General features: G+C 44.5%; 2 protein-coding genes across 4 annotated transcripts in view; one reads left to right on the top strand and one right to left on the bottom strand.

Annotated features, from left to right (window-relative positions):
- Nucleotides 1-989: 989 nt before the first annotated feature.
- On the bottom strand, nt 990-3,741 carry ccn1 (cellular communication network factor 1). The gene is made up of 5 exons (XM_084548542.1): nt 3,522-3,741; nt 3,140-3,365; nt 2,461-2,805; nt 2,136-2,338; nt 990-2,016 (listed from the first exon to the last, which is right to left on the bottom strand). The coding sequence occupies exons 1-5, from the start codon at nt 3,567-3,569 to the stop codon at nt 1,714-1,716; spliced, it is 1,125 nt and encodes a 374-aa protein (XP_084404668.1). The 5' UTR covers nt 3,570-3,741; the 3' UTR covers nt 990-1,713.
- A 987-nt stretch (nt 3,742-4,728) lies between these two features.
- Nucleotides 4,729-15,513, top strand: part of ddah1 (dimethylarginine dimethylaminohydrolase 1) — a 92,137-nt gene continuing 81,352 nt past the window's right edge. For 2 of the 3 annotated variants that reach the window (XR_014699161.1, XM_084548248.1), the window contains exon 1: nt 10,609-11,504. Coding sequence is in view for 2 of the 3 variants with exons in the window: in XM_084548248.1 (XP_084404374.1) it covers nt 11,211-11,504 (294 nt within the window). In the remaining variant the exon portion in view is untranslated. Of the gene's footprint in view, nt 5,017-10,608; nt 11,505-15,513 lie in introns of those variants that run through there. The other variant, XM_084548249.1, reaches the window with a different exon arrangement.

The following is a 15,513-nucleotide window of genomic DNA, read 5'->3' as shown; positions in this document are numbered from 1 at the left end:
ACCGGTGGTATTTGTACCAGGTGCAAACATCAGAGCCTGTGAGGAAGAAAACCAACACAGGGTGCTTATCAGACAGGTACTTACTGTGTTCTTTAATCACACATTTTATATTGTACGGGTTTCATGAACCCTGGGGTCATAAAAATTCCCTCAGGTAAACATGCAACAAACACAAACGAGAGCGTGTCAAAGAGGGTTCATATGACAGTAATAAAACTGTTTGTAATCTCTATAACCATAGAAGCAACTACGTTTCCCCTACTTCCTGTTCCTCCCCTGTTTCTATCTCATAATAGTATTTCTTAATTCCTGTTAAACTGAAACCTGGACGACCGACTCCAGCCCTCCCTGCTCTGCATGGCTGTTTACAACTGTTTAGCAGACCCCTGCAGTTTAAGAGCCTGCAGAGACCAATGCAACTAATTTACTTTTAAAGGCAGCTGCTAATGAATTCGGTCAATTTGGTAGTGCCGTTCAGCTGTGCGAAAAAAAAAAAGAACAGAAAGCATGCCCGGGAATGCATTCATGCTATATAGTCCATTGTATACAATAATAGTCATTGTCCTCGTTGCATGGTGTCTAATCCCAGCCCATTCACAGCAGCACTTAAGATTCTTGGCATACTCCCATACTCATTGCTACTCATGGACTTAATCTTTTTCCCCCCTTCTCAGAATCAGTCAAGTGTATGGCTTAGCCAGATCAAATGAAAGCAAGCTAGCTCGCTGCAGAATGGCATTCCTGAGCCCAGAAAGTCAGGAGAGAGCCTCCTAGGTTGTGTTATATAAGAACAGACTGACCCTGCTTGGTGTCTGTCTGAGAATCTGTTGGGTCTACAGAATGATATAACAGGAGGACTTTCTCTTTCAACAATGGCTTTAACTACCCCCCCCCCCACCACCAGCCACCAGCCACCAGCTCTGTGCATGTGAGCACAGTTTGTTCTGTCCTGCAGAGCAGCTCGAAGAGATTGGACTCAGACGTCGTCGTATTTCATAAATAAATCAGTTTTATTGTAGCATATAAAATTAAATCATTTTACAATTTATTCCAGTATGACACATAATATCCAAATAAAGTAGCTACATTTGTTTCGATAAATAATAATAATAACAATAATAAAAACATTCATTCATCCTTTGACATGTTTCGCTTTGTCTTTTTCATTGAAGGGAGTTCAATAGCTGCCACAAAACATGAACAGTAATGCCCACGTCAGGAAGGAATGAAACCATCCACTTGTCAAACAAGCCGAGCGGTTACATTTCGTTGTCTTGTCCTTAAGATACGAGATGGTATGCTAATTGAAGTTGCGCGTGTGCATATCCACATATACACATGCAAGTCTACAGTCTGGGTCATGTCTGATGAAAAGGATCAAAATATACACAGTGAATTGATATCAGCAACTAACATGAATGTACAAATATTAATTACATCTTGCTCCATAACGAAGCTACTTCAGATGCTCCATTAATACGAAGCAGTTCCTATTAAGAATGCTGATGTAGTCACAGCAAACAGTGCACTTCATTGAGTCCTCATGATGTAAGCCCGCAATTCCTTGGGAATCTAGTTACAACAAGAAGCTGGTAGTTGATTGGTGGTCTATTTACACCCCTGCGTTCATCTAGGCTGCCATTGGCTGCCAACGATGCTGCCGATCTCTCTCTCTCTCGCCGAGGGGTTTTTGTTTTGGATGCCCTTCACCAATCAGTCTCTGAATTTGTGGATGTCGTTGGAGAGGCGGTAGAAGGGGTAGGAGGCTTCGTTGGCATGGGGGCAGTTGTAGGTGCACTTGCAGGACTCGATCATCATGATGTTCTTGTTGAAGGTCTCGCCGTCCTCGCAGCGGAACTTGACACGGATGGTTCTGGTGTCGTGGGGGCTGCAGCAGCGGCCGTCCACGCAGGCTCCGCAGTACCTGGGCCTGTACTTCTTCAGGCTGGAGCAGCCGGCGTAGGTGAACTTCACAGGCTGGCTGGACTTCTTGGTTCTGCTGCACTTCTTTCCTTTCTGCAAAAAGATTGAACAAAATGGTTATAAGTTGAGCACTCAGAGCCAGCACTGTTGTGTTTATTTTTCCAGTATCGTGCATGCTTCCGTAGAAGCCAGTCATGGTGGCTCAGGCTTACCTTCAGACTGGAGTAAGGTGACTGGGTGCATGGTCGCACTTCACAGATTCTTGTCTCCTTGACCAGCTTGCACTCGCTGTTGTTGTTGGTGACTCTGGTGGAGATGCCAGTTCCACAGCTCTTGGAGCACTGGGACCAGGGTGTGGTTTGGACGATGCATTTCTGGCTGTCAAACATGTGAACTTCAGGCTGTGGTCTGAATGCTGAAGAAGAAGAAATAAAAAAAAACATTAGCAAACTAGAATGATTTATATGTTGAGATCACAGATATGTGTATCCAGAAAGGACACGGAATAAACTTCACAATGAAAGACTGCTTTCTTACCTGGTAGGGATTTGAGTCCTCCCTTCACAATTGCAATGAGCTCATTCCTGTTGGTGAGGTCTCTTTCCAGCTCATCAGTCAAGGAGTCTTTGCCAAAGATCTTCTCGAAGATGTCTGTCTCCTTGCCATCATCGCACACCCACTCCTCGCAGCACTGGCCTGCCACCTTGACCAGTCTGGGGTTGGCGCAGCCCAGGTTGGGCAGGGAGAGCTCCTGCGGGCACAGCGGCACGCATCCCACTGCCCCATCGATGCATGTGCACTGGTGTTTACAGTTTGGCTGGAAGCTCTCTCCGTTCTGGTAGATCCTGCTGTTGTACTCGCAGGGTCTGCCCTCTGACTTGGCTGCAGCGAGGAGAAAAAACAGGACGAAAGGAATGTTATTCTTTCCTGCTCTGCTCAAAGACGTCTGCTGAAGACATCACATGGCTGCCAGATAAGGATCAGTTAAACTGTGAAATTCTTCAGGCTGCCTGAGGAGTCTCTTTCCCTCCACAGTGGGCTGTCTGTGCTTTGAGGTTTAGACTAGTTTCCTCCTAACTGCATTCCACAGTGCTGAAATCACATAGGTTCCCATACTCCTGAATAAAACCTCCCCTTATTAAAAAGAAAAAAAAGAAAAGAAAGAAGACTAATTCAAAGGCATGCACATCTGGAGCTGGATGGTCTTTATACATACCTCGGCAGATGCCACGAGTAGCAGCTCCAGCGAAACTGGCCCCAAAGTTACACTCCAGCCCTTTCGTGTGGTCGCAAGGCTCGGTCAGGCTGCAGTCCTCGTTCAGCTGCCTGGCGCAAACTTTGCAACAGCCGCAGCCGTCCAGGACGACGCTCACGCCGGGTGCGCACTTGGGCATCTCCAGTGGGCACTCGCACACGGAGGGGCAAGAGGAGGAGGAGAGGACCTGTACAGGCGAAAACAAAACCTTTTATTTAGGGTCTTTCAAAGCCATGCTTGTATCAAAACTACCTCAACACGTCCCCCCCATTTAAAAGAAACACGTGTGCTTCTCCATATTAAAATAAGACCCATACAGTAGTGAAATAGAAAGAAAACTCACCAGGTTGAGGCTTCCGAGGAAGGTAACGACAACAGTAAGCATCAGCATCTTGGATAAATTTCGTGTGCGCGTTCAAGAGGAATCCTGTTCCTGGTTTATGAAAAGTCTTCGGAGGAGTCCTTAGGTATTCCCTCGCTCAGTCGTTTTGTCTCTCTTGACTTGTTTGCTGGTAGTCTCTAGTGCCAGAGGCTCCTTTAGAGTAGATGAAGCTCTCGGTAAAGCGGTTGCAGTCTGCTGAGGTCTGGCCACCTCCGGACTTTTATACTCTAGTGGGAAGCTGACGTCGTTCCTGGGCTGCCTGCTGAACTGTTCCCAAACTATGCCAGGAATGTTTCTCGGCGCATTTTCCATCCAAGACCTAAGCTCCACCCTGTCTAAACCTTTCTCCCTCTCTCTCTCTCTCTCGTTTTTTTTTTCTTCTCTTTCTCAAATGGATTTTTCCCCCCTGGATCCCATCTGAACACACTTTTCCGTCTCACATTTTTCCCTTCTTGTTTATCCCTCCTTTCATTTTCTTCCTCTGCTCGCTTCTCACATCTATCAACTCGGCTTCTGGGGACTTTTCCGTTAAAGTAACTGAGTTTAGGTGCTTTATGGATACTTTTTATCTGAACTAGTTTGACAGTCGTGGGAATAAACTTATCAAATTGTTTAAATACACCCAAAATGGCACCATAGTTCAGGAAGTTTTATGAGGAGACTAGAAAGTGTCAGGGGTGTTCCTCTACTGGGGGTTGCTTTTGTGGATTAAATACACTTTTATAACATGTTGCAGTGGTCAGGTTTAAAATAACTGAAGGTGGTTTTGTTTGAGTCTTAAAGGTGTGGGCAGAAATACGTTTAACAGCGTCTATTTCTGGCTCTCCTGCGCCTTTATTCGGAGGAGCTAAGCATTTCCAGATGCGCACCAGAGCTCAGACGTAACAATATTGCCATATTTGGTATGGCAGTAGCCTACATTATTAACATATTTCTCCCCCTTTGGCCAGCATTCCTGACAGCTTAAAGGCTTGTTAAATATGTTCTTCGTGCAGGGAAATTCCTCCGCTTTCATTCCTTGAGGCACTTTGACTTTTCACGCAATCTGTCCATCACGTTCCGTGAGGGGAAGAAAGTGTCCCGTTGTAGGTGAACTGATCCAAATTTCCACAAGAGATGTTGTGGTGTTGGTGGGGGGAGACAAAATACTTGGGTCTTTGTCTCCTTTTTTTTACAACAGGGGTCTCAATAAGTCCCCTCCACCTGAGTTTTGAAATGATTCCGATTTATGAAAACCTTCACCAGAGGGACACGAAATGCGTAAAGACGCAGTATGAACCGTTATCACTTCCATGAAGGGCTGGCAGATTCCAAAGAGGATACTTTGCATGAGTGTTTGTTTGTGTTTTAAGGATCGGACATTACTTCTCCCTCCCCGGTAGGCTCATGTGTAGACTTAGACATAGCGATACAGTGAGACAGCAGCACTGAGCAGGACGGCTGAAGAGCCCCTCCGGTGAGTTTGAGACTTCTTTTGTTTTGCGGTTTGTGCGACGGAGCTGTAGTCGACTTTGATGGCATATGAATCAGCTTTTACCCTGATTCACCACCTTTACTTCAGCCCTCATGTGAATCATGGCAGCTGAATTATTCTTAACAGATCATCGGGTGAAAGAAATCAACTCCCGATTTGGAGTTGTTTTGCTGGGGGGTCATTCTGCACCTTAGGTGGACAGGTTGACTCCGAATACTTAGTTTACTTAGTTTACTCTGTGTTAAAAGCTGTGATTTCTGATTTTTTCCCCCCTATCTATATATTTCCATTTCACGACACTAGATGGTGATGTGTAGAAAAAATAACTCTGTGGATGATATGTTAATTATTTAAAGGCTGACCGGAATCCGTATGTCACTCCATCTTCAAATAGACCAGGTCATATAAATGTGATTACACTCCTGATCCGTACATGTCTCATGTCTGTGTTGGACTGGAGGAGTGCCTGTGCCTGTGTGTGTGCAGCCTATTTGGATAGGGGGTGTGTCCATGTGCGCACATGTGTTTGGCTCTAATGTGTATTGCCAAGCTGTGGTATGCAAATGAACCTGTAAATCTGCTGATAAAGAAGTCAAATTTTAAAGGGTTTAAAGTGACATTTATCACCGTTAAGCCTCTGAGGACATTTGTAAAACTTTTTCTAAGGCTCTGGGGAGAGAGACGAATAAAAATTATCATCAAACAAAGGGTTGGGATCTTGGCCCTGACAATCTTTTTTTATTGTTATTTTTAAGACAGGCTTTTTCATCACATTTCAAATATCTTAATTTGGCTGTAGTTGATGACCCTTAGAGGGACGTTCATTTCTCATCATGTCCTTGGAAGACATTTGTCAAACTTTTGCCAAGTCTCTGAAGGGAACCTTATGTCAAAATGATGAAATGTTAGCATAAAATCGAGGTTGCAGTTTGGTCCGAGTTTGAAAAACGAAGGCCGACCATTATCCAGACCTGGTTGAACACAAGCACGGCTGCATCATTTGGAAAGTAGGCTCCGATTGTTGGGATCTTGGCCCACATGAGGCGTTTAAAGACTCATTTTGGCCCGTGGCTGATAACATTCAGGAAGTCTGATAACGTTGCTCCATATTCTGAAGTGTTGACCACTTCATATTTCTTTCCTCTCCCCTTGCACTTTGGACTTAGGCGCCAGAAGCCAAAAACTCCACCTCTAAAACCTCTCAATTCCTCTGACTTTCTGCAGCTGTAAATTGCCGGAGCAGCCCTTTACTGCCTGAATTATATCACGCTTTGTTTTATTGTCCTCTGTTGCACTGTCCCGCGGCCTCTGTGTACGGCACCGTGTCTGCATCCGCCCCTGTGTTCCAGCAGTAGGAAACGGTGTTTTACGTCAGTGGAGAATAACATGCAGTAATATTCATTCCATAATTACCCATGAGTTCAGGAAACATTCCAAAAGCTGGATATGCGTCTCTGCGTTGTAATTGCCCTGGCATAATAGTTTCCACTGAGGCTATCTGGGAACCCCACTCACACACACACACACACACACACAATGTAAACTCCTTTGCCTGTTCATAATGAGGAAGGGGGTCTTTCTCCCTCACAGAATAGATAATTAAATTGTTCTCATTCCTCTGTAACGTGGATATCTGAGGCATCCAGCTGCGATGTTAAAGCGATTTCACTGTTGATCAGAGTTTGAAACACAGAGCCTTGTCTTGCGGCTCAATGTAACGGAAACCCACTGTCAGATCCCACCAGGAGCACTGAGAGTTCAAGAGACAGCGGCCCTCAGATCCGTTCCCTAGGAAGCCTGCAGCCACCGGCCTCCCCCGTTTATGTCTAAAAGTGACGGATGGAACCGAACAGGACGGGACAGCGTGTCTAAACAACAGATTCCATTGTAGTATATTCAAGATAGATGTCATAACTAGCATGCGGTGCGTAATTGGAACACTTCCTTTGTCTGTCTGCTCGTGGAGCAGCAGGAAGTCGGATGAGTTACAGCTTATTTCTGTGTATACGGCTGCTGAGCCCGGCTAATAAAGCTCTGAGTCAAGTTCTGAAGAACTATCGATCTGAAAATGCTGCAGGAAGCTGCCACGTGGTTCACAAGAATTTTGCGGGATCTGTTCATGTGGCGCTTGTTGCATAAAAAGGTTTCGCGGAATCGTTAAAAGGCTGTAGCAGACCTCCTGGTGATAGCTTTTTGGCATATGTTCTTTTTTGTGTCTTTTAGGTTGAAGCTGGAGGTCTTTTTTTTGTGCGAAATGTGTTTCAGCTCCATCTTTTTCTGTAACGTCACATTTCAGGACGATGCTGTAAAGTGAATATAAACTTAAAAGAAAGGTCAAAATAAATCTTGATTAGTTTCGTCATAACATTGTATTGGTTTTCCTTCCCCAGACGATCTCAGTCTGATCTTAAGTGCATGCAGATACATTTGCAATATAAGAAACACTCTGAGTCACTTTGCGACTAAAAGCCACAACAATAGAAGAAGACATTAAGAAAGAACTCCAATAACAAACAGTCTCAAACGGCTGAATGCTCAGTTTGTCTTTTTCTTTTCTGGATTTAATATATCTCGTTGAGACAGGCTGAACCAGACGGGCTCCAGTTACGTGAAATGTGGTGTGAACCGGCAAAGAAGACACAGTAATCCTGGTGAAATACAGTCAGTTAACGTTCTCAAACCAAAAGCCGTCGCCATAAAAATCTGAGGAATCTCCTGGCCCTGTCAGCGAAATGACTCATGTAATCGGCAGCTTTGATTACATAAAAACGCGTCCGCCATTTCTGCCCAAATTAATTACAGTAAAGTCGAGTTTGAGGAAAAACCCTCTCTTTGATACTTGGCCGCAGCACCAGCTGTCTCTAAGGTACCGTGCATTCCAGGAGGTATTGTGTGATGAAGAGATGAAGTTTTGCTTTTTTTGGTATGTCTCGTTTTCCTCAACCTGTCTGCTCGAGTTTTATTTACTGTGTCCTTCCTGCATGAATAGAGTACAGGAAGGATGTGGTTGGACATATTCCACCCATCCACCTGTCTGTCTGTCTGTCTGTCTGTCTGTCTGTCTGTCTGTCTGTCTGTTCGTCCATCCGTCTGTCTGTCTGTCTGTCCATCCATCCATCTATCTGTTCATCACTTCGTCTGTCTATCCATCCATCCATTCATCTATCTGTCTGTCTGTCCGTCCATCCATCCGTCCATCTGTCCATCTGTCCGTCCGTCCGTCCGTCCGTCCATCTATCTATCTATCTATCTATCTATCTGTTCTTCCATTCATCTACTTGTTCATCCATCCATCCATCTATCTGTTCATCACTTCGTCTATCTATCTATCTATCTATCTATCTATCTATCTATCTATCTATCTGTCTGTCTGTTCGTCCATCCGTCCAGCTGTCCATCCATTCATCTATTTGTTCATCTATCTATCTATCTATCTATCTATCTATCTATCTATCTATCTATCTATCTATCTATCTGTCTGTTCTTCCATTCATCCATCTGTTCATCACTTCGTCTGTCTGTCTGTCTGTCTGTCTGTCTGTCTGTTTATCTATCTATCTATCTATCTACTGATAAAGACGCCTCCTTTCATTTCATTTTATCTATCATTATTATTATTTTTGGCTGTAAGTATCAAACTGTCCTCCAGCCTCGTGTTCACTGCGCTCCGTGCACCTGTGTAATCAGGCTCGTCTCTGTCACTTCAGACGTCTCGGATCTCAGTACGAGTCCGGTCCGGTCATAATGGACAAATAAAGAGAGGCGCTGCTCCTGGTGCCGCCGCTTCATCCGCAGCTGGAAGACCGTGTCTGCTTTCACTGATTTGATTTCATAGCTGCACAGTGTACCAGCCAGGTGTGCCTGAAGTATGAGGGCTTTCCTTCATCCAAAGTAACCCAAATTCCTCAGCATGGAGAGAAAAGAGAAAGGTCTTTTCTTGGCCTGTGCGTGATGAGGAATGATGGAAAAAAAAAAAGAAGACGAAGTCTGGGTGTGGGCAGGTGTTAGTGTTGGGAGGTGGAGGTGGTGGTCGGTGAGCCTGGCTGGAGTGGAAACAGGAATGTGGGGCTCCTGCTGGAATGTACTGGAATGTTTAGAGCAGTCGGGGGATAATTGAGTGAATCTGGAACAAGAAAAGACAAACCGTGATCCTGCGGTGGAAGAATGTGCTTCTGGGACGTCTGAAGAAACATTCCATCCATTTAGACGGCTTCACCGGGCCCAGAGCCTTCCTTAGATGGCACCGTGGGGAATATAACCACCCAGCATTCCTCCACAACACACATGTACTCTGTACGGCGCTCTTCCTTTCACACACCCTTTGTCCTGGACGGAAAACCCTCCTTTTATCTTCTTATTTATATATTCCTTGCCCTTGAAGTTCGAGTCGATTTTCCTTTCCTAAAGTCTGCAAAGAGGAAAGCCGACTCACGTCTTCAAAAGCTCAGGTTCAGGAATGTATTGGAAATGTATTTTAACTCGGAAATCAGTGTAGGAGTATAGGACTCTTTACTGTCTTCATGTTCTTTCTCCAGATGTGTTCTTTGAAGCCAGGGTCATTCATTCTGTCCATGCACATGTACAGTACACACAGTACTGAGATGTTTTTATGGGTGTCACATCCTAGAATGTCACATTTCTTTCCCCAAAATGTGCCAAACTTCAATAATTTGCATCTATCTGTGCACACAGCCTCCAGCGCCATATGGCGATGACATTATTTAACTTTTTATATTTAATTAATGTGATTATTTGGTTGCGGATGTAACTCTGTTTCTTACAGTTTTCTCTAAATAGTACGAGTGGTTAGAGAAGAGGCCACTGGTTCAATCCCCTCTATGTCTGTGGCAGAGGTGCCTTGAGCAAGCACCCAATGAACCGCAGGCAGTCTTGCATGCCCCCCCCCCCCCCCCCCCCCCCCCCGCTCCAAGTGTGGTGTGCTCACCTGGATGAGTTTAAATGCAGGGAAGTAATTCCTTGTATGTGTGCATGTTCAGTACACGATTAGATTAGAGTGATACAAATTGGGGGGAAACACCAACGTCTGTTAGTTTTAGCGCATTTTCTGAATACCGATCAGGCATAAAATTATGACCACCTTCCTAATATTGTGTAGGTCTCCCTTGTGCCTCCAAAACGGTTGTGAATCATCACAGAACGGACATGGGCCTTCTGAGGGTGTCCTGTGGTGTTAGTGGGGGGCCTCTGGGTCCTATGGGTTGAGGGGAGGGGCCTCTGTGGATCATCTTCACAGATACTTGATCAATTTGGGATCTAGTGAATTTGGAGGCCAGGTCAACACCTTTTGCTGTTTTTAATGCTGTTTTTTTTTTAGTTGTTCCCGAACCGCTTGTGTGTGTGAGGATGGCTGCTGCCATCATGGAGTGTCATTGCTATGGGGTGGGGGTGCCTGGTCTGGTCTAGGTGGGTGCTACATGTCTAAGTAACATCCACATGAATGCCAGGTCCAAAAGTCTCCCAGCAGAACATTGTAGTGTCACAAGATGGTCAATGTAATTTACTTCGCCTGTGAGTGGTCATAATGTTTTGCCTGGTCAGCGTATATTCCAAACAAGAGCCCAAAACAGTGTTTATTAGCAAATAAAGGAAGAAATTATTTAATAAAACTGAAAAACTGATTTTTTTTTTTATGGATTTCTGTAAATGTACGCGCAAGTATCGACAAAAAATAGTAAAATATGTAAATATATATACATATATATATGTATATAGGCTATATATGACGGAATATATATGATCATATATTTGAATGCATGACAGAGCTTGACTTGGAGGTCCAGTGTGAAACTGACTGAGCCCTGGCTGCAGCGTGTTGCTGTCACTTGTTGGGCTGAGCGCCTCGCTGAGACAGACTCGTCGGCTACACGTGATGGTCGGTGCGCGTCACCGAAGCGCTGTCGCTCGCCTGGAGACCGGAGCAGGGCTGTCTGACACTGTGTGCAGCAGGCTACTGTAAATAAAGAATAATATCCCAACTAAACTAACGGGGAACAAATAAGCAAGCCGGGCAGCGTCGGGTCAGCTGATTGTAGTTTTTCTCATTCATTCGCCGAGTTGCCTGTTTGGGTGTTTTTCAGTCCTTTTTTTTTTTCTTTTTTTTTTTTTCTTTTCCCGGGTGCCAGATCTGAGCGTGCCAAGTAAAGGGGAAACAAAACATGGCTGGTTTGATGGCAGGTTTCGGTCATTACACCCACGCCGTCGTCCGGGGAATCCCCGCGTCCCTGGCCAAAGAAGCGCTCCGGAGCAGCCAGGCGGAGGTGGACCTGGACGGGGCGCGGAAGGAGCACGATGCGTACGTCGAGGTCCTGCGGACGAGGCTCGGGCTGGAGGTGGTGGAGCTCCCAGCGGACGAGTCGCTGCCCGACTGCGTGTTCGTGGAGGACGCGGCCGTGGTGTGCGGTGACACGGCGCTCATCACCAGACCCGGGGCAGAGAGCAGGAGGGGAGAGGTAGGGAAGTGACAGCTTGATTCAAAACAACGAAAATTATATAAAAAAAAAAAAAAAAAAAAGTTTGATGTCAAAGTGGAAAGGGAGGCGTCCTCCCACCTCGTTTATCTGTTGTTTTTCACTTGGCATGCAATTAATGAGCTGGAGGCGTGTGCTGGAAACTGGTTAATATTAAACTGGCTGATAAATGACTTTGGGATTTTAAACATTTTAAAAAGTGCATTCCCAGTTAAAAGCAGCATTTCTCCTCGACGCCTGGGTCAGTTCTTAATCAACTTCATTAAAGCTCTGTGTAGCTGTTAATTAAATCCTGTGCAGAAACGTGTTAAAGAATTAGGAGCACCAGGCCTGGGTTTGTGGAAGCTGTGCATATCACCAGCTGCACCAAATGAAATCAGGCATTAACCACTGTGCACCAGCTTTTACAAAAGGATATGGTGATTAGAGGCAGGAGGCAACGCCCATTTCCAAGACAATGCTTTTTTTTTTTTTTTTTAAACAATATGTGCTGCACTATAGAAGGCTGAGAGATTGAAACTGACAGAGTTTTTGCAAGTATATGCGCTTAAATTAGTATTTTATGCGGTATTTATCCATCAGTGCTATTAATAGGATGCTGTTTAAGATTGCTAAAAGATACTACTTCATAATTCAAACAGTTATTTGCTCATTATGATCTTGACAAGGCTGAGAAGAAAAAAAAATAACGATTTGGATATTTTTTGGGGGGCAAACAAAACAACAACTCGGTTGCCAAGTGAGTGTAGCTGCAGTGTGAGGTATTTGTGTGTCTGAATGACAATGAGCGAAGCGGTCGGACGGCTTCTGTGAAAGCCCCTGTCATTTCACATCAGAGTCACTTTACCAGGCTCGCCAGTGCTAATGGTCCCCAGCCTCACTGGCGGCAGGGATATTGATTGAACAGCTCGCCGCCGCTACCTCCAACCACCCCCATTTTATTTATGGCAAACACGGAAGCAGGCGAGTTCTACTTGCACGCCCGTGTGTGCGCACGCTCTCCATCAGCGCGCTAACACCCTTTATCACATTTAAATTGTGAAAGTTTTCATATTGCCGCAGCGGTTTTGGTTTCTCGCCCGTATTGCCGCTCAAGGACAGATGCCAGCTGTCGTGAAGAAAGGAAAACTGGCAAAGTCTGAGGTACAAGAGCATAAATAACGTGGATTCCAGTGAATTCACGACAAGTCATTCACTGGAATCGGCTGAGCTGCACTGGCCACTTTTGTTCATAATGAGAGATCATTTTCTGACATTTCATTGTCATTGTGTTGAGTTAAAGCGCCGCGGGCTGCTGGATGCACTGTGAAAAATCAACATGTGACATTTCACATCGAAGCGACAGGCTTTTGTTCCACAGTTGAGGTTATGTGGCAGACTGACAGTGAGTGATGATGGACGCCCACCGAGGGTTTCATAATGCATCTTTATTCTTTTTCTTTTATCTTTTGCATCACACAGTAGCTATAAAAGTGATCCTGGACCTTCCACAGTCGCTACATAATCAGCTGACCACAATCATTTTGTGTAATTCACATTTGTGAAAACAGCTGGATGAACAGAAATGTCAAATTTCCATCGCTGTTTCCACCATTTTTGCCGACGCTCTTTTAATTTACGTCATCTCGCCGCTTTTATTGGTTTAACGGCACCCTGAGGGAAGAATTAGTGCCACCGACTGTTTATCTCCAGATGCTAAACTTCTGAAAGGGTGATGGTTTATAGCCCAAAGAGCCATGGGAAGAAATGCTGCTGAAGGGTTCAAAAAGACAATAAAACTGTTAATCATTATCACTTGTATAACAATCATCAGCTGAAAATTCCTGATGGTGACGTACCCAGTTGATCTCTGTTCCGGGATCACGTCATCATGATCCCCAGCCTTGTTGGCGGCAGGGATGTCGACTGAAAAGCTTTAAAACTTTTGGAAATCATTTGCACAACAGTTGATCATCAGCTAAAATGTCATGATCAGATGACCTCAGTTCCAAGTAATGAAAATGAAAAATGCAAGGTACTTCCAGACGTTGTCGGCATCACCAAAGTAGCCAAACCTCACAGGTTTTACGGCTTCTGAAAATCACATGGATGACAACTCATCAAATGCCATATTCCCAGTCGTCAGCTTAAATTGGACGATTGTGACAGCCACTATTTCATTTCATAATTTTTCCACCATCTTTACGGGCGCTCTCTTAATCTCGGCATCTGATCTTTTAATTGCTTTAGTGGCACTGGAGTTAAGACTAAGTGGCACCAACTGTTTTCTAATATGGCGACGGTTTACCGCCCAAGGACCTGTGGATGAAAAACAAGGCGTTAAAGAAATGCTGCAGAAGATTTACGGAGACAATAACGTTTCTTGACAGACCCAATTAATCCCCGGTGATACGGGGAGATACGAAGTGCTTCCAAATGCTGCGGGGATCACCCACGTACCCCAACATCGTGATTCCCAGCCTCACCAGCAGTGGGGACGTTGATTGAAAACCTTGATGCAGCTAGTATTTGGAAATCATTTGTCTGACACTTAATCGCTTAATCATTTTTTTTTTTTTTTGACAAGTTAATCATCAACTAAGTTTGATCCTCATTCCGGATAATGGAGGAGAGACATGGGACGTCCGGACACCGCCAGCATCACCAAACCTCTCCAGCGTCATGGGGTTTTGTAACTTTCGGTCTGGCGTTTCCTCGTTGCCAGATGTCTGTTAATCATCTATTAAAAACTGGGACCACCACTACATTCACTGGCCGCTTTATTAGGTACACTAGTGCAAGCAAATGCGTTATAATAAAAAAGTCCTGCATTAAATCTTGTCATAATGTTCAGTTTACGTTGAACCAGCATCAGAAAGGTGGTAATTTAACTGCATGAGGATGTTGTTTGTGGTGCTGGATTAAACACAATATGTTATTCAGCCCAGCCCATTGACTACTATGGGTTGCCAAAATAATAGAAACACGTGTCTGCACAACACGATACATTTCAATTTTTCCTGTGGTTCTTTTAATGCTGTTATCTGATGGTTTCATCGGTTTAATGGCACCTGAGTGAAGAACTAGCGCCGTGGGATAATTCCTGGTGTTCCCGGTGTTGCATGAAATACAGCGTGATTTCAAACACTGTCAGAATCACCAAAGTACCCAAATAATCGTGGGTTTTATGTCTTTTATAGCAAAGCTCTGTCCGGTTTTGTTCTGATTTCCTATGACAACAGCCTAATTCTCATATTTTCATCCGTGTTTATTTCACTGCCGCCTGTTTACTGCAAGCCGAAGCTCGCGTTAGGTTTCAGTTGCGGTTCGAAGGGAAGAGCTTGTTGTATTAATCAGTTTGGAGTCATGCAGACATTACTGTACTGCAGGGGCAATCTTGAATGAGTAAACGCAAACATGGATTCAGGTTAGTTCATCATTAACCAGGATAGTTATTATATGATCCAAGTGAAAGTTTGGACTTTGCCAACTTCTAACATTTGATAAGACACTGTAGAAGAGAGGAGCAGGTGTGCAGTGCATTAGGAGAATTGATGTGGGAATTCAGAGGTGTGCTTATCTGAGTTGAGAGGAATCGCTTGCTGTTTATCGCTTTAGTCTTTTCCGAACGCTGCAGGATAGTTTACTTATTTATTTATTTATTTATTTATTTAGGTCCCCTCCATCAAATCCGCTTCAAGTTCACTTTAGTTCTGTTCTTTATAATCGTCTTGTAAAGTCGCTACAGGCGAGATTAACGAGCGGGTCAAGCAATTTCGTATTTCTCCTCTCTTTGCTTGTGATTGATTTAATGCATTATGTGGAGGTCTGTTCTGTTCAGCTCAGTAGGGAAGGGAGTAAGTTATGATACGTTTCTTGAAGGTTGCAGGAATCTTATCCATTAGGCCATGGCTTAAAAGCTTTGTTGTTAAGGGAAATGCTCGTCTATAATGGATTACATTATTGTGTGCTGCAGATTGGAGACTGCATTGTCTAAAACACTGCATAAGCC

The sequence above is a fragment of the Chelon labrosus genome (genome assembly GCF_963514085.1).
Source record: "Chelon labrosus genome assembly, chromosome: 7".
NCBI lineage: Eukaryota > Metazoa > Chordata > Actinopteri > Mugiliformes > Mugilidae > Chelon > Chelon labrosus.
Note: the sequence above shows the minus strand (reverse complement) of the source record. Positions and strands in the feature narration are given on the sequence as shown.

Bases quoted from the DNA above. Each gene is read 5' to 3' on its own strand.
- ccn1 (XM_084548542.1), bottom strand. From the start codon at position 3,569: ATGCTGATGCTTACTGTTGTCGTTACCTTCCTCGGAAGCCTCAACCTG. The intron at 2,806-3,139 runs GTATGTATAAAG...TCCTCGCTGCAG, and splicing joins TACTCGTGGCATCTGCCGAG to CCAAGTCAGAGGGCAGACCC. The intron at 2,017-2,135 runs GTAAGCCTGAGC...ATCTTTTTGCAG, and splicing joins CACCTTACTCCAGTCTGAAG to AAAGGAAAGAAGTGCAGCAG.